The following is a 19224-nucleotide window of genomic DNA, read 5'->3' on the forward strand; positions in this document are numbered from 1 at the left end:
GGCGGTTTCCATGGTGCCCGGGACGTGGTGGAGGAATGCACCCCAAGCTATGGCGAAACAAGCGCGGTGCCCTGCGAGCCCTGCTCAAGAAGACACGGGAGCCTGGGTGGGAGGGGTTGCGGGGCGTGGGGAGCCGGGCAGGCCGGGGGCGGGGCGGTCACGTGCGCCCGAGGGGGCGAGGCCCCAGCCTGCCCGGGAGCAAACCGAGCCGGCCCAGCAGCAGTTTAGCGAGCAAACTTTTTCGAGGACGGTCCACACTTCATCTGAGAACTCCAGGCAAGAACAGCCTGAAGCGCGTGGCCAGGTGTCTGCGGTCGACTTGGGGACAACAGTTTGGGAGGAAGGGAACAAGGATTCCCAAGGACCAGCAAGAAGAGTTTGGGAGTGAGCGCGGGAAACCCATTCGCTGCCCCTAATCAGCCGGTCTCGGTTTCTCGGTCAACAGAGAGATTCGCTCCTGGACAAGGGTCCACTCAGCTCTAGGGGGACAGCCAAAAGACTACTGGCCCGTAAAACTGTAGGGGTCAGCTCGTGTCCGGGGCTCAGGAACACGCTGTGGTCATGGTGAATGAAAGTCTCAACCAGGAGGAAAGCAATGACAACCCTGCGCCGCCCGAGACAGCATTCCAGACGGACACCAGCAACTCCACCCATCCCAGCGTTTCCATCCACCCCAGCGTCTCAGGCCATCCCAGCGTCTCCATCCATCCTAGCGTCTCAGGCCATCCCAGCGTCTCCATTCATCCCAGTGTCTCGATCCATCCTAGCGTCTCCATTGACCCCAGTGTCTCTGTCCGTCCCAGCAGTTCAGCACCCCCAAGTACCTTTGCTCAGCCCAGTGGCGTGACCCATCCCAGTAGCTCAGGTCCAGAAGGCAGCATGATCAAGGTGAGCAAGCGCCGTTGGGCCGTGGTCCTGGTGTTCAGCTGTTACTCTTTGTGCAACGCCTTCCAGTGGATCCAGTATGGCTCCATCAATAACATCTTTATGACCTTCTATGGCGTCAGCGCCTTTGCCATCGACTGGCTGTCCATGTGTTACATGCTGACTTACATCCCTCTGCTCCTGCCTGTGGCCTGGATGCTGGAGAAATTTGGTCTTCGCGCCATCGCTATCACTGGCTCAGCTCTCAACTGCTTGGGGGCCTGGGTGAAGCTAGGCAGTCTGGAGCCCCACCTCTTTCCAGTCACAGTGGTGGGTCAGATCATTTGCTCGGTCGCACAGGTCTTCATCCTGGGCATGCCTTCACGCATTGCTTCGGTCTGGTTCGGGGCTGATGAAGTCTCAACAGCTTGCTCCGTGGCTGTGTTTGGTAATCAGGTGAGTAGAGGGGTGTGGGAGGACGTGGTGTGTGTGTGTGTGTATGTGTGTGTGTGTGTGTGTGTGTGTGTGTGTGTGTTCCAAAGCACCTCCCCATGATGGGGTTGAGTATGTTAGCAGGTATCTTACTTAACCCTCTATGTGGGAAGCTGCAGTTTTTCTGGTTCACAGCCTTTATGACTCTGGTAGCTTTGTGGTTGGATGTGACTGACAATGTAGTAGGGTATGACTGTCAGTGACATTGTAATATCAATGGGGGGGCATCACAAGCAAAGGACCTTTTCTTTCATCCACTGATGATGTTTCTCCACCTGTGTCAGTCCACCAGTTTTCACCTTTAGCAATGCTGGTCATTCTCTGGTGGCAGCCCTTGACACCTGGCTGTTTAGGTATCTTTGGAATGTGGCAGATGTTTTTAGCTGAACCCACCAGCTTTCCTAGAATGCAGGCTCCCCTGTGCATAGAACTGTGGGCTGGGCTGTTTGTACATCCTTTACACACAGCTGAAACCAGGGCAGAGGGAGCTTTGTTCTAAATTCCCTCTCTGGGGTTTAGAGCCAAGCCCAACTGGGTAAAGTAGAAATCTCATTGTGAACTTCCAGGAAGACTCTAGTCTAAAAACCTCATGTCTTTTTCTCTTTCCTCCTTTTAGGGCCAACAGTCCCCAATTCCTTTTATGTTAGTGTGGTTCTGGTCCAGAAACTTGGGCATGTTATGAATCTGATTGAGACTCTGTATTCAAAGCAAAGCAAATGTTTACGGGGTGCTTCTGTAACGGGAGCCCCGTCCACAGGCCCTCACTTCTTCCCAAGTGTATGCTATCCAAGCTGCTGTTAGACCACTGGCCACCCTTGGCTCTCATAAGCCTATTCTGTCTTTACCAGTTCATTTAGAAAATGTAACTTCTGACTTAGTGAGGAAGCTCAGGAGTTAGGAGCAATTACCTGTCAGAGTCCCAGTACCCATGCTGGCTGACTCACAACTACTTGTAACTCCAGCTAAGGAGGATATGATGTATCTGCCTTCGTAAGGACACCAGCACTTACATGTATGTACCCATAGACACAATTAATAATAATAAACCTTTAAAAATAGACTTTAAAAAGGTAAACATTGAACTGAGTGTAGTGTCCATAACCCTAGCACTTGGGAGGTAGAGAGGAGCATCAGACATTCAAGATCATCCTAGGCAGCTGGGCATTGGTGGTGCACACCTTTAATCCTAGCACTTGGGAGTCAGAGGCAGGTGGATTTCTGTGAGTTTGAGGCCAGCCTGGTCTACAGAGCTAGGTCCAGTACAGGCTGGAAGGCAATACAGAGAAACCCTGTCTATAAAAAAAAAAATCATTCTAGGCTATATAGTGAGTTCAAGACTGTGGCTTTACTCAAAATATATTCTAAAAGCCTGGTGGTAGTGCTGTAGACCCTTGATCTCAGAAGACAAGAGGCAGGTGGATTTCTGTGAGTTCAAGTCCAGCCTGGTGTACAAAGCGAGTTCCAGGATGACCAGGGCTACATAGAGAAACCCTATCTCAAAAACTAAAGAAACATATATGATATTTGTCAATCCTCAATCCTTAAAATAATATGACTGTGGGTTTTAATGACTCTAGCCTGGGAGGTAGATTTGTTCATTATTGGGAGCTAAGGCTGAGGAAAGAGTGAAGAACTTATCTTCCAGAAGGTACTTGTTCTATGAGCAGAATAGGGTTCATACAAGGTGTATGATCCAGCCCTACCATTTAGGAAGAGCTAGAGGAATCTCCCCCCCTTTACCTGGAGCCATCAAAATGGGGTTTTTAAAACTTCTGTTGTTATTAATCCTAAGGTACAAAGTCACCTGTTGACACCTCTGAAGGACAAAATACTAGATATGTTGTTAAAATTTAAGAGGAATAGTTATTCATTTCTCATTCTACCCTACTCTCCAAACAAGATCAAGAAATGCTAAGAATTTTACACCTAAAATTACCCTGGGGCTGGTGAAATGGTTCAGTGCTTAGGGCACCTGCTACCAAACCTACTACCAAACCTGGTAACCTGGAGTTGGATCTCCTGGACTCACATGGTAGAAGGAGAGAACTGACTCCTGTAAGCTGTTCTCTGACCTCTTCACACTGCTGTGGAATGCCAGATAGGTAGGTAGGTAGGTAGATAGATAGATAGATAGATAGATAGATACTGATAGATAGATTTTTAAAAAAAATTAAAATCCATGCTGTTGGAGTATGTTTGACTCAAAAGAAATAGTGTTTCTTTTGAATATTTAGGGTTGATCCTCTGTGCTAAATTCAACATTATGAAAAGCTCTTCAGGCTTCCTCGTGAAGAGATGGGTTTGCTTGTTCCTCTATGCTATATGTAACCTTTTCCCAGGTAAAGCTCTGCTGTGTGGAAAGAAATGCTTGCAGAGTCCCTGTGCTTTGCCTCTTAGAAAAGACTCCATAGAGCTGGCTAAGCAAACATTCTGCAGACTTCATTCCTCACAGCCTGAAACTTCACTTTAGCCTTGCCCATGTAAATCACCTCAATTACTATATGCTTTTCAACCAGGAGGGATAAGGGGTGGAGCCAGAGGAAGAGATTCTCCAAAGAATACTGATATTTGTCATAGCAAGATATTTAAATGGTAATGTATATGCCATGGGAATCTATCCACATATGCAAACAGGTTGAGGCAAGGGAGAGGTTTTAACATTTACATTTCATTTATTTCGAATGTAAAGGTGTGTGCATTTGCCACAGTACATAAATAGAGATCAGAGAACAATTTGCAAGAATTCTCACTTTCCACCATGTAGGTCCTGGGGATCGAACCCAGGTCTTGAGGCTTGTTGGCAGGTGCCTTTATCCACCATCTTGCTGGCCCAAGGTGGAGTTTTAAAAGACTCAAATGAAGAGGATTGCATCAGATATTTTGAAATAACAGTCTCAGGATACAATGACTAATAACAGTAGTGTGAGTCTGAGACTGAATAGACAGACACTGGGGAAATATCCTTCTAGAACTCTCTCTGTGTGTGTGTGTGTGTGTGTGTGTGTGTGTGTGTGTGTGTGTGTGATGTAGGTACTGGGCATGTAGGTCAATATGCATGTTTAACATATGCCAGATTCTGGGTTTGATCCCAGCTCCACAGAAGTGTGTAATATAATCTCTGTAAGGTCAGGTTCTAACAGAAGCTCTTGTGGTCATTTCCATAAGACATAAATATTTCCATTCATAACCCTTGCTTAGGTTTTGTTGCTGTTTGCTTGTTTTGAGACAGGCTCTCATTGTGGAACAGTGGCTGGCCTAGACCTGGCTATGTAGATTAGACTAGCTTTGAACTCACTGAGATCCTCCTACCTCTTTTGTGTGTTTTTTAGGCTTACTGGCTATACGAAAGGGTAAAGAAGTTAATGTCTACAAAACACCTAAAATAATGCAAAGTGCTTTTTCATCCATTGTTTAATCACATTTATTTCAGCAACTCTTGTGAGGTAGGTAGAATTGTCCCTGTGATTCCAGGTGAGGAAACTGAGAATCCTATAAAGAGTGGCCTTAATCACATTCCTGTAGCGGCCGAGTGGTGGCAGGAGACTGAACCAGCTCTGTTGTGAGTAGGCAAACACTGACTCTTTATGGGGGAAAGCCAGTAATAAGCAAAACAAAATAAACCAAACCAAAACAATCAAATGCCAGGCAGTGGTGGCACACCTAATCCTTTAATGCCGGCACTTGGGAGGCAGAGATGGCAGATCTTTTGAGTTCAAGGCCAGCCTGGTTTACAGAATGAGTTATGGGACAGCCAATGCTACATAGAGAGATCACTTCAAAAAACCAAAGACAGAAAGAGTTCCTGCTTCAGCACCACATATACTAAAAAAATAAAAATAAAAATTAATAAAAAAATGGAACGATACAGAGATTAGCATTGCCCCTGCTCAAAGATGACACGAAAATTGTGAAACATTCCATATTTTCTTTAAAGGAAGAATGAATGAATGAATGAATGAATGAATGAATGAATGAATGAATAGCTGAGGTACACAGTGTCTGACTAGCATGTATACCAGATTCTAGGTTTGGTCCAAAACATGCACACACACACACAGAAAAAAAAAAAAAAAAAGTGAGAATCTGAGGTTCTAATTCCATTCTGTGTCTCAAGGATTTTTGATGATTGCTTTCTGGGGAGAGGGCATTTCTGCCTCCTTGTGTGGGGGGGTATTTTTTGTTTGTTTGTTTGAGATATTGTCTTACTATATAGTCTTGTCTGACCTGGAATTCAATATGTAGACTACTGGACTAGTCTTGAACTCACAGAGACCAAACTAACTGCCTCTGCCTCCCAAGTGCTGAGATTAAAGCTCCAGCATCTCTTTTAACCTGGCACAGGATCTGGACATAGCCAGGAAAGTGGGCTAGAGTCTGCAAGAGAAAAGCCCGTGCAGGGTTCAGATTTCCTGGGGTTGGGGAAGACAGGCATTTTAAGACTGAAGCTTAAAGCTCTGTTCTTTTTCTGGTGGACTCAGATATGCTGCTGTCAGGTAGTGAAAGCTGGGTAGTTTTTGAGCAATACTCAGCATTGTTTCAAGTGAAAAACTATCTGCAGTGGGGATCTGAGTGACATAGATACATTGTTACTGTACAAGATGTGAAAGGTATTAGGTCTCAAACCTGGGCCAGGGGGCTAACTGAAGTTAACTATGTAACACCCGCCAGGTTCTCCAAGCATCCCTTAGTCCCTACCTGTTACAGGGTATGGCTGGTGCACGACTCCCTCTCCCCTGAACTCTCCAGCCCAGGGGCTGGCTACCCAACCCCCTGCTGTTCTTCCCTATATGATTCAGCCTTTTGGGCTACTCTGTCCTTTTATCATTTTGGTACCCTTTAACCTCCTAGCCTCTTAGTCTCCTGGCTCTCCCCTCTCTCCTTCAACTTCCTCCCATGGTGAGGCTCAGGGTGGTTTAGTTCACACTGGACCTTGACTATTTTTTCCCTCATATCTAAAATAAACCTTATCTATGAGCAGTCATGTCTTTCCTTTATTTATTTATTTTTTTATTTTTTATTTTTTATTTTTTATTTTTCATTCAGAAGGAAACCCTTAGTAGAATCTGAGAACAGGGTGACCCAAGATTAGCTAAATGTTGGGAGATAGGAAGGATCTTCAAGGTCAGCTTCAGCCCTAGATGTGGGGAGCTGGCCTGCAAGCACAGAGAAGGAAGGAAAGGGAACAGTAAACACCATACTTTCAGTTTGAATCCCACAGAAGTGCTAGTTGGCCATATATAGCAACACAGGATCATGGAACTACATACAACTTTAGAGCGTGTGCAAGCCCCATACAGAACTACATTTCCTTGTCTCCATGTTTAAATGTAAACACAATGTTGGTTTTAGTGCTAGATTTTATTTAGCTCACCACTTCCCCCATATTATTTAAACATGTCAGTCTAACACAATTACTGCTAGTATGATATTTCACACACACACACACACACACACACACACACACACACACACACACCGTGGTGCTAGGGATCCATTGTTCTAGGCAAGTGCTCTACCATTGAGCTACACACCTAGCCTTCACATCCTCTTCATTGCTAAGTCTTGGGAAATTTATAGGTGTCCATGTGTGTTTCCCCATAAGTTCTGAGTAAGCCCTTGCTCCACAGCTGGGTTGACATGCCAGTGAACAGCTGTGGGAAACATATTGTGGCAGATAAAGATGGACTCTTGGAAGTGACTCCAGCCCCAAGGAGGCTGTGCTTGCTTGACTGGCTAAGCCTGTGCTATCACCAGAGAGGCTGAGGAGGTTGAGGGTGACTCAGGAAGCAGAGTTCTAAGGTGAGGTCAGCTTAGTTTTATTTCAAAATCGTGGCTGCTTAGATATGCTAAAGCTGTAGGTCAGGCGATCCTGGCTTATCACTATCTTTTATCCTTCTTGGATCTCTTGAGCTCAGAGGCCGGTCAAAGTCTGAGATGGAGGAGGACCCTTGATTATCCCTTGATGGCTAATTGCAGTGGCCTGCCATATGTGCTCCCATACCTGGCTGCTCCCTGGCTTCCAGAAATGCAATAGAATACCAGAATAGAAAGGGGGTAAGAGGTGAGCCTGATGGTGACTGAGAGGTTCAGGACTGCTCCTTCCGATGGGGCCAGGCATGTCAGACAAGTGAGTGAGGCTAGCCTACAATGGTAATATTGGAATCCGGTGTGGCCCCACCAAGCATGAAGGCTAATTGTTGCTACAAAAAATTGTAACCTGATGTCCATAGATGTATCTTCCTGCCTTCTTTCCTTCCTTTCTTATTTAAAGAGAAACTATACCTACAAGTTTAAACATGAAAAATTTTTGGAACAACTATGGGAGTTGAAACTGGGTCTTGTCATGTAGTCCAGGTGAGACCTGAACTGCAGTTGCTCCTCCTGCCTTAGCCTTAACTTGAAATCTGTTTGTTTGTTTTTAAGACACCATGAAACAAATGTAACAGGTTTATCATGAAGGGCTAGTAAGTTGTTAGTTCAGAGGAAAGAACTACATTCACTGTTACCACCCATCAACCCCAACAAAACTCATCAAGCATCAATTCTTCCCCTCTTCTTCCCTCCAGACCCTGGAAACTGCTATTCTACTTGGTACCTCTTTGCATCTGAATTTTCCTGTTCTGGGTGCTAATGTAAATAGAATTCACTGTCTGGCTTATGAAATTGGCTTTATTTTCTTTTTAAGTTTTATCTGCATGGATGTTTTGTCTGTGTGTATGACTGTGAATACACATGCATGTCTAGTGCCTGAGGAGGTCAAAAAGGAACATCAGATCCCCTGGAACCAGATTATACCCAGTTGTGACCTGAACACGGGTCTTCTGGAAGAGAAGCCAGAGAGTCCTTAACCTCTTGGCTATCTCTCCAGCTCCTGAAATTAGTTTTTAAAAGTCAGTATCTAATTCAAAGGTTCTATTTTTGGTGGGTTTTGTTGGTGTTGTTGACATATAGCTGGACTGGCCTTGAACTTGAGATTTTCTTTCCTTGGCTTCCTAGAACCAGGTTTGTAGGGCTGTTCCACCAGGCTTAAAGTCCCTTCCCCACTGTGTGTGTGCACATGTGTGTGTGTGTGTGTGTGTATGTGCGCGCACACACACACATGTGCACATATGTGTGTGTATTAAATTTTCTATTTTAAAACCATGGGTTAAGTAAAATTGCTAGTCTGAGACTTTGGGAGATGGTGGCATAGAATTGAATTTCAATTCTGCTTTCTTCTGTTCTGAAGGCCAGGCAGTCCAGCCCTCCACAAACATAGCCATGGGGCTGTGTTTCAGGTGCCCGGTGGAGGCCTCCTCGACCAAGTCTCTAGGGATGGCTCAGAGATAGGCAACATTTTGTAGTTTTCTGTCTACAGGCTTCTTTATTTTCAGCTGGCTTCCATACAAGGCAGCCAATCCGGAGCTTTAGTTTGAAGGACACTGAGTTAGCAGCACAGGAGGGGATTGCCTGCATGCAGCCATTCTTGTCAGGGCCAATTTATTACGTAGTTGCTGTATGCTGTGCCTGGTGTCCAGTTAGAAGGAGGGAGGAGCTTGGGTCCCTTACCCTGAGGAGACAAGGTAGGCTAGTGAGCAGGACTCATATTTCTGATCTCCTTGAGATCAAGAAGTCAACAAGGGTCAGGGGCAGTTCTGATAGAATGGGAAGCACATCTGTTGTAGATGCTTCTAACCCTGGCTCTCTGACATTCTCCAGTATCCTGGAGGAGGTCTGGGTTGGCCTCCTTGGCCCCCACTGTGACTTGGTCCATTCCAAATCCTGCTACGGTGTCTGTTAGTTGCATGGAATCTAGTCTAAGTCTTCAGGTCCTGAACCCCTGCCCCCTTCCTATTCTAGCTTAGCCTGTCTGGTTACTTCCCAGCATTGGCTCTGCTCTCAACAGTTTGGCCCCATGACCATCTCCTTGAAGTGATGCTATTTGCAGAATAAGAGGCAGTGGAGAGTGACGTCAGCAGGATGGTTCTAGGTCCTTTCTTCCCTGTAGAGACATTAAATAAACAGCTAGGAACTAGCCAAAATAACTTCTTGATATGACCTTTGCAAATTTGTCAGAGATCTACAGCAACTAAACACAACCAAGAAAAAGCAGTGTTCAAACGGTAGTAAAGGTCATGGCTTTGTGTTCCTATTCGGGATCCTTCCCAGAACAGCTCCAGCCTCCTTTAGTTAGTTTTGCTTGCAGAGTGCACGCTGAGTTAGCACCAGCATAACATGTTTTCAACACAACCGCATTTGGTACACAACAATAAACAATCCAGCAAGAAACTTAAGAAAACAATTTCATTATTAACAGTGAAAAACAGCCAGGGGTGTGGTGGTACTTGTCTTTATCCCAGCACTGAGGAGGCAGTGGCAGGCAGATCTCTGAGTTTGAGGTCAACCTAGTCTATAGAGCCCAAGGTGGCTGTCAGAGTCAGTGCAGTCACACTCCAAATCTAAGTGATCTTCTGTCTTGCAAAAATCAAAGAAATTACCCTAAATTACCCTAAAATTCATAGGGAAAAGCTCAAAGGGTCTAAAATAGCTGGAGTAATGACAGAGGAGAACAAGAATAGTGTCAGAGTTTTAACGCCTGCTACACAGCTGTGGCAATGGAGACAGAATGGCCTTGACAGAAAGACGTATATACAGAGCAATGAAATCCTGAAGAGAACTCAGTAGTAAACCCTCATGTTTATGATCAAAAGTTGTTTTATTTTTAAGTATGGGCACTACCTATATGCAGGTACCTGCTAAGGCCAGAAGAGGGTGTTAGATCCCCTGGACCTACAGTTAGAGAAAGTTATGAGTTGCGATGTGGGTGCTGGGAACCAACTTGTGCTCTTTGCCAGAGTACCAAGACCTATTAACTGCTGAGCCATCTCTCCCTTTCTGATTTTTTAAAGATTTATTTTATGTACATTGGGGCTTTTCCTACATGTTTATCTATGTGAGGATGCCAGATACCCTGGAACTGGAGTTACAGACAGGTGTGAACTGCCATGTGGTTGCTGGGAATTGAACCCTGGTCCATATCTCCATTTTTTAAAATGTGTATGTGTGTGTGTGTCTGTGTGTCTGTGTGTGTATGTGTGTGTATATTGTGTGTGTGTGTCTCTGTATGTGTACGCATGTATGTGTGTGTGTTGTGTGTCTGTGTGTGTATATGTGTGTATTGTGTGTCTGTGTGTATATATGTGTGTATGTATGTGTGTATTGTGTGTTTGTGCGTATGTATGTATATGCGTATGTACTGTGTGTGTGTATGTGTGTGTATTGTATGTCTATGGGTGTGTATATATGTGTGTGCATGTATGTATGTGTATGTGTGTGTATTGTGTATGTGTATGTGTGTGTGTCTGTGTGTATATGTGTGTATATTTATGTGTGTGTATTGTGTGTATTGTGTCTGTGTGTGTGTGTATTGTGTGTGTATGTGTATGTGTGTGCCTATGTGTGTGTATTGTGTGTGTGTATGTGTGTAAAGTGCAGCACATACTCGTGAAAGTCAGAGAACAACTCTCAGAAGTCATTTCTCTCCTATCACCTGAGTTCCAGAAACTGAATTTAGGCTTCTCAGTCTCAAAAGTAAGAGACCTTACCTTTGAGTCTCATCAGCCCAGTGATCAAGGGATTATTATTTACGAAGGAGTCAAGGTCTTTAGTGAAGGAGATTGTCTTTTCACAAATGATAGTAGGAAACTGCATTGACACATATGAGACAATGAAACCATTCAAAATGGGCAAAGACAAACAGAAACTAAATACATAAGATGCTTTCAGGACAATATAGGGAAATAACTAATGTATGGAATTTCTTAGACAATGATGTTCAAAACAGGCATTAAAAGAAAAAGATAAATTGGGGTATATCAAAATTTGAGAACTTTTGTGAATCAAAGGACTTTTTCAATAGAGTAAAAAGGTAGCCCACAGAATGGAAGAAGATATTTACACATTATTTATCTGTTACTCAGTCACACCCTTTGGCTTATAGGTAGTCTGCCAATCACTGCAAAGAACTTTTCAAACAAATCAAGTTGAATCACAAGGTGCTAGACGTGAGGACAGAGAGCCCCAAGTTTCAAATGAACTCCTCACAGGCCATAGTTGAGGCAGGTTTGGTGTTGAAGCAGGGTGGTCTGAGTCAAGCGGAACTGAAGGAGAGAGTGTTTGGAAAACGGCCTTGTTAGTGTGCTTCGAGGATGCTGTTTAAGTGCTCAAAAGGTCACTCTTGGGCACTTGCACAATCCCAAGTGAAGGGTCAACGGTTCTAAATGGCTTGCATTACCAAGTTCCTGAAAAGCAAAGTAAGTGATAGTAGCCATGGCAAAGGTAACAGGAGTCTGCGGCTCAGCCAGGGCACTGCTAACACTGGTCATCAAAACAGATGAAGCTAGAGGTGCAAAGCTGGGTGTCCTGTGACTCACTAATGGCAAACTGGACTTGGCAGACTCAGCAGTACCACAAGACCGCCCCATTTTTCACGGGTGTAGTGAATGATTCCCCTTACTTCTGACCAACCAGATTACCAGCTGGAGGTTCCCAAAAGATTTAATATGCTACAACAGCTCACAGTCTGGGGAGAATACCTGACTTAAAACTTACCGGTTTGTAAAGGATGCAATTCCGGAAACGTTGGAGACGTTCAGGGTGGGCCATGGGAAGAAGTATGTGGAGCTATTCCTGGTCCTTGCAAGCCAACCTCCCAGCCCTCTGTGTGTTCCCAGCCTGGAAACTCCCTGTGATCCAACATTCTAGACTCTAGAATCCTATCTCTAGACTCTAGAGTTTTTATCCAGCCAGTCTTGGTCTTGAGTGCTTCTCCTTGGGGTAGGGGAAGGTGGAACAGGTGGTCCCATTTTCCAGTTTATTCTCAGTAAAGCTAATTGCACCCACACCCCACTTGCTGTCTAGAGGGCCTTAACCAGTCAACTCATTAGCATAAACTCAGGCCTTTTTGGGAGGGACTCTGTCTTAGTTAGGGCTTCTGTTGCTGTGAAGAGACAGCATGGCCATGGCAACTCTTCTAAAGGAAAACATTTAACTGAGGTGGTGGTGGCTTACAGTTCAGAGGTTTAGTTCATTATCGCCATGGCAGGGAGTATGGCGGCATCCAGGCAGACACGGTGCTGGCTACATCTTGATCAGAGGGCAACAGGAAATGGTCTGTGACCCCAAGAGAAACTTAAGCAGAAGAGATCTCAAAGCCTGCCCCGACAGTGACACACTTCCTTCAACAAGGCCATACCTACTCCAACGAAGCCATTGTTCCTAATAGTACCACTCGTTTTGAGTTTATGGGGGGGCCAATTCCATTCAAACTGCCATAGACTCTTAAGAATAACAAAAAGATGTTTCTGTCATTCAGGTCATTCCAGAGAGTTTTGGAGGTCTGAACCAGAAACTGGGACAAAGGCCAAATAATATAAATATAAGTAAAATTCGTATTATGCTAAAAGTACATAGACTAGTCAAATTAAAACACACACAACAACTAGAGAGTTAGGATGGCGGTTGCTAAAGATCTGGGGGAAAGGGCAATGGGAGCACTTAATGGTCTGTTCCAGTTTGAGAAGAGTTGTGACTGTTGTACAATAAAACCAGTGCTTAATATAACGGAACTGGTCTACCTGCTCAAAATGGTCAAGGTACCTTTTCCCCCTTGATGTTGGAAATGGAATTCAGGGCCGCCTGCATCTGCTATTGAGCTAAGCCCTCACTTGAAATATTAAAAATTTAAACTGCATATCTATTCATTTCCAGCTGAAAACCCTTCAGGGTAAATTGGGATTATTTTTGTTCTTTTGTGACAGGGTTTCTCTATGTAGCCCTGGTTGTCTTGGAACTAGCTCTGTAGACCAGACTGGCCTCGAATTTACAGAGATCTATCCGCCTCTGCCTCCTGAGTGTTGGGATTAAAGGCCTGAGCACCATTACACCGGCTCTTTTTGTAGGCTCTTATTACTGAAAAAATTTAGAAATGAACTCAGAAGGAAGCTTGAAAACAATGTTATCAGTTTTAGAGGTTTGTTTGTTTGTTTGTTTAAAAAGAACAAGCAAAGTGCAAATCCCAGGAGCTTATGGGAGTAGGGAGGCGGGAGAGAGAAGAGCCATCCTGTCTGTTACAATGGAGGCTGCGACGGTGGGGTGAGGGTAGAGCATTAGAGATGAGAAGACCCGCAGCACCGGAGAACGCAGCACGCTCAGGCATGGTCGGTGTCTGAGAGAAAGGGGCAGAGAAGAAGGAAAGGGGAACGAAAGGCTTCTCTCTGAGTTAGGACGCGAAAGCAGGCAAATGGCTGCCCAATGGACTAGGCGTCCCTGAGGCCGGCTGCTGCCAACATTACCTCATTAGAGGGGTGATTAATTCTCCCTCAAATGAATGATGTGTGTGTGTGTGTGTGTGTGTGTGTGTGTGTGTGTGTGTTGGGGGGGTTCTCCATATATGTAGTCCCAGCCATTCTGGAACTCACAGAGATCTTGTCTGTCTCTGCCTCCTGAGTGCCAACATTAAAGGTCTGGGTCAACACCTCCAAGCTCAGATTCCAGGCTTTTGACCTGCTTTTCCCTTTGTAGATGGGCCTCTGCTAAGCTCATATACCTCTACTCCCCCTCCCCATATTTAAATTGAAAGGGAAGTCTTATCCAGAAGAGGGGAGGGAGGCAGGGGCCTTAGCCTCCATGCCCTAGACTACTGTCACATGCCTGCCCTGAGGACCACAGTCCCTGGCCTTCATGCTACTGACCTCTGTTTGCTATGAACTGTCCTGCTGTGCTCTTCTGCTCCTCTCTTACCACCAAGTGGGAAACTTGCCCCAGGGGCCAGACCTGATTGACAAGAGCAGGGCTTTAGGCCTAACAGTTGCCTGCCACTGAGTATATAACTTAATAGGATTTACTTCCCGAAAGAAATCAAGATGATGAATTAGTGAGCTTTGGAGCATTCAAGTCACCGGAGGTGTCCATGCAAGCCAAAGGGTACAAGAAACAGCTCATTCTGACCAAAACATGAGAGACGATGGCCCAGGGACACAGGTTCAGGTTGCCCCGAACAACATGTTCCACTGTGAAGTCTTTACATGAACTTTTATAATCACAAAACAAGACAGTCATAAATCAGTGTATTTACCAAAGTCACTGATGGGGACATCGGGTAGTTTGATTACAGCAAAACCCGGTCACCTCAGATGTAATCTGTTGACATTCTTAGCTTTGGGGTTGATAGAAAGTAATGATATCCTAAACCAATACTCCCAAAGGCTTTACTCTAAGTAAATAAGCCAAAAGGATGCTTGCTCAGATACAAGGTTGATGATAAATGGCTATTAATAGTCCAGGGTAATTTTGGCTCATAAGGGAACTTATAGAAGGGGGAAAAAAACTGCTCCTGGCTGAACTGTTTTTTCTACTGTTATAGAATGAATATGCCTTCCCAGTGAGAGATCACTGTGTAGCTTAGCTTATAGACTGACAAAAGGAAAAGCTCTTTAATAATACAGAGTGTCTGGTAATGTACAAAAGGGAACAGAAAATCTTACTGACTTATATACTAACCATAGGTTTACATATTCCATGTATATTATCATCCTTAGCCCTCTTTTTAGTCCTGCCCCCAGGTTATGCATTGAATGATTTAAACAGAAACAGGAGACTGAAAGTCTGGCCACTAAGGAAGATGGGAGATTTACAAAACAAATCAGAGTTATTTTTAAGTGCATCAGTTTAGTGTTGTGCTTTTCCATCATCTTGCCTACCTGCCTAAACTGTATTTCTTTTTTGTTTTTCGGTCTTTTGAGACAGGGCTTCTCTGTGTAGCCCTGGCTGTCAGAGAACCAGGCTGGCCTTGAAATCAGAGATCCACTCAGCGGAATCATGCAGTGTCTTAAGAGAGCCTGGGATTTAATGGCACACTATTTAATGATGGCTGTCACTCTGTGCTGCCTCCCTACGCTGCTCCTAAGGGAAAAGAGGCATGTTCTCTGGTAGAGAAATGGGTTCTTACAACCTAATGGCTGGTTGTGAGTCAGGGTTGTCTCTATTGTTATGGGAATAAAGCCTAATGGCTGGTCAATCCTGGTGAACAAACAATTAGGGAAGCCTTAATCTCTAAGAGGCCTGGTTAGTATACTTCCCAGTGTCTTTAATGTAGCCATTTCCCCTATAACCAGACCCATAACTGCTGTGAGGCTCAGATTCTTTTATAAACCAGAGACCATACTGACCAAGGCAAAAGAGTGGAGGAGAATTCGATGGGATGCTGTGTTAAGAGCAGGTAGCTGGCTAGCAATTATTAGATAGGAAATGCCAGAAAGAGACTGGGGTGTATCTCAGCATGCACAAGGTCCTAGGTTCAATCTCCTACACTGAAATGCCAGAGGAAGATCCGTGCTAATCTTATTGCCTTCATCCTCCTGGTTGAGATGGAGGGGGGAGGGGCAAGTACTAGCACAGTGAGATGCAAGCAGACAGCTTTTCTAAGAAACTGAAATTTGAGTTGATTCTTAAAGGAAAACAATTGTCTTTAAATTGTGTGTGTGTGTGTGTGTGTGTGTAGGAATGTAGGTGCTTGTGGGGGCCAGAATCCCTGGAGCTCATCCCAGATGGTTGTGAACTTCCTGATGTGGGTGCAGGGAACCTAATTTAGGTCCTCTGCAAGAACTGCAAATGCTCTTAACTGCCCAACCATCTTTCCAGTTTCTAGAATTGATTTTTTTTTTTTTTCTTTCTGAGACAGGGTTTCTCTGTGTAGCTTTGGAGCCTATCCTGGAACTAGCTCTGTAGACCAGGCTGACTTCGATCAAACTCACAGAGATCCGCCTGCCTCTGCCTCCTGAGTGCTGGGATTAAAGGTGTGCGCCACCAATGTCTAGCCTTAGAATTGATTCTTAATGAACAAAGTGGCTAAAAGCAAGATCAGAAGGGAGACTGAGCCATCCTAGAAAGCTTCTTAGCAGTGTCCCCATGTCCCCACAGAGCTTCTGAAGCTACAGGCAGCGTGAAGTGCAAGGACAAAGTGTCATTTTCTCAGACTGTGGTGACAAGAACTTCTTGTGATGTGACGTTGGGGTCTCTGGGATGACACAGATACTGGGTCACCTCCATGCCACATGACAGACACCCTCTTTCGCAAACCCAAGACCCTGCTGAAGGGAGGCTTCCAGGCTTATCAGATGCACACAGCTACTTTCTGTTGCCTGACTCTTGATCTGTTTCTAGAAGTACTCCTAGCAGGTGCCCTTCCCTTGATGTATGTAACTGCCCCTATCTACCCACATCAGTCAGTGCTGGGAGGAATGCAGGATAAAGGTACAACCCCTTCAGGAGTGATAAGGAACCATGAGGTCAAAGCGAAAGCTGCTGCTTCCTCCTCTTTATACTCTGTCTCCCATCTTCTTGCTTAGTACCATTCCCCAAACTCAGAAGCGCCTCTTTCTTTCCTTGATCCTGTGGAACGAGCCACCACCCCGTTTTCTTGGGTGAATCACTCCGCGGTGAAGGTGTGTGATGTCACAGATTCTGGTGCTCCAGCTTTCTGAACTGAGCTTCTCTTCACTCATGGTTCAAGATGCAGCCTGGCCAAGAGGCAGAGGTTATCAGCAGGCTGACCGTTCGTAGACGGAGGAGGGGGGTGGTGGGCTGGATTTTACTTCCTTACCAACTTCAGATTAGACAGTCAGAGCCTTACGATGTGTACTTTCTTTCACGTTGGCTTCCATCGGATTCCATCTGGAGAGAGAAGGTGAATGTCAGTGGAGGTGGGGAGATGCAAGCCCAGCAAGTGCCTGGGGGGGGGTGCTCAGGGACATATGCTTAATAAAGTCGGATCCCTGACCATGCCATAGAGGATTCCAGGAGTCAGAGGACCCTGGGGGAAGGAGCACAGAGATTAGCAAAGAGGGGGATTGTGGGATGGGCTACATTTTTGCCCTTTGAGCCCTATCTTAGAAATTCCTGATTTCTGTGTGAAATGTTTAGGCTGGTGTGGCTAGGTCTTCGATAGGTAGCCAGCCCATTGTATATGAAGCTATTTGTATGCCCATCTTTTCTGCAAATTGTAGGGAATGAGCAGCTCTGAGAAAGCCATGTTTAGCAGGTCCATTACTATGGAGATGCTTGTTTGAGGATAATGTCTGCCCATTGAGCAATCCAGAGCTCCTCAGACCTTTGTCCTGGGCATGTTTACAGAGCTGGATTGAGTGGACTGGGCGAACTGTTACTGTTTGATCTGAAGAGGTTGGAGGAGCACTTGCCTTCTCTGGGACACTGGGGAAACCAGCAGTTGAGGATTGCCTTGTGGTTTCCTTCCTTGAAGCTATAGAGTCTCTCTAAAGGTGGCCCATGAGCCTGTAGGATCAGAACTAACTACTTTAGGGTTTGTTAGAAGCAGATTCCTAGTTACAGGAAGAGACCCAAGGAATTGGCCACTGAGTCTGAGGCCCCCAGCAGAACTGGGCCTCTCTGGACATCACACACCTTCACCGCGGAGTGATTCACCCAAGAAAACGGGGTGGTGGCTCGTTCCACAGGATCAAGGAAAGAAAGAGGCCTCTCTGGACACCAGTTTCATTATCTGGAGCAGGGATACTAGGCTCAGAGTTGTCATAAGTGAGGCAATGTCTTTGGAAACTCCTGGGACCAAATGCATCCTTGGTAAATGTTTTGGTGGAAGCTTCACCCCAGCCCCTGGCATCCATACACCTAAAGAGTCTGGGATGTTTTGGTGGAAGTTCCACCTCAAGCCCCCTCTCCGATCTCTCTCTAAACCCTGCTGCATCTCAGAAAGCTCACCAAATGATGACCCCCTCCCCAAGAGATGCTCAAGACCACTCCCACAAGGTATTTAAACTGCCTCCCAGAAAACAGACATGTGGTGTTTCAGTCTCTCTTCCTGTCTCCTCTCTGGGGAGGGGGGGGAGGTCAGAAAATCAGCAGGGAGCATTTTATCCATTAAACCTGGGCTTTTTCTTGTTCCATTTGATTTGGTCTGATTTGGATTGTTTCATTGGTGGAGAGGCTTATTGGGGTGCAGAAACTTTTCAGTAAACATTGCCCTCTTCTGCATCATCTCTGGCCCTAACCTCTCTGTTCTGAAGACTTCCTTCTCCTAGTCTGGCTTGAATTGCTCAGAAAACTTCAGCTACTCTCCCAGAAACCCTTATGGATAGTTCCTTCTCTGTCTGGTGTCAGAAGTTGGAAAGCTGAGAGCAGAAGTTAGCAAGGGAAGCTGCCCTGCCCTACCCCCTCACTGTCGGTGTGGAGTACATGGGAGGGTGAGGTCAATGTGTCACACTTCTAGATAGAGCTCTGCCTCATAGCAGCTGGGGCTCTGGGACCTGGGTCTGAAGAAGCTGTGCCTGGCTGATGCTGGAGGACACTGGTGGGATAGGATGCATGGTCCTCTCTATCAGTCATAGGTGCTATGCTGCCCAAGGATGCTGCTTCTTGTTCATCTCCTCAGTGCAGAGAGAAAATGTCGGAGCATTGTTTGAGACAACTATTTAACAACAAGACCCAAGGAAGAACAGGGGGTTGGCGTGCGCCCTCGTGTGTGTGTGTGTGTGTGTGTGTGTGTGTGTGTGTGTGTGTCCTCTTAGTAGTTTTCCTCACATTTATGTGTAGAAGAAACCCACCCCCACTTTGAGAAAATCCCTTATATCATTTCCTTGATTTCTAAAGCCTTTGAAGTGGGTCCTGGAAGAGCCACAGGTGGTCAAGCCCCTTGAGCTTCCAGGTAGGAGGAGCTGGGATGGGGTGTGGCCTGGGAAGACTCAGGGCTCTGTGTTCTTCCCAGTGTCCCCTAGCACACTTCCTCTCCTCTCACCAGCTACCACATCTAGCAGTCCTTTGTTTCTGTGTCTGTTCCATCCTGCCCCAGCCCCAGGA

At 45.6% G+C, this 19224-nt stretch overlaps 1 protein-coding gene and 1 pseudogene across 1 annotated transcript in view; both read left to right on the forward strand.

Moving 5' to 3' along the window:
- Positions 1-449: 449 nt before the first annotated feature.
- The window catches only part of Flvcr2 (FLVCR heme transporter 2), a 56740-nt gene continuing 37965 nt past the window's right edge, over positions 450-19224 (forward strand). Inside the window, exon 1 of the mRNA XM_051196359.1 lies at positions 450-1320. Coding sequence (XP_051052316.1) covers positions 562-1320 — 759 coding nt within the window. The 5' untranslated portion in view covers positions 450-561. The remainder of the gene's footprint in view (positions 1321-19224) is intronic.
- Positions 5194-5283, forward strand: LOC127231011 (uncharacterized; annotated as a pseudogene).

The sequence above is a fragment of the Phodopus roborovskii genome, unplaced genomic scaffold, assembly GCF_943737965.1.
Source record: "Phodopus roborovskii unplaced genomic scaffold, PHOROB, whole genome shotgun sequence".
In the NCBI taxonomy this organism is placed as follows: domain Eukaryota; kingdom Metazoa; phylum Chordata; class Mammalia; order Rodentia; family Cricetidae; genus Phodopus; species Phodopus roborovskii.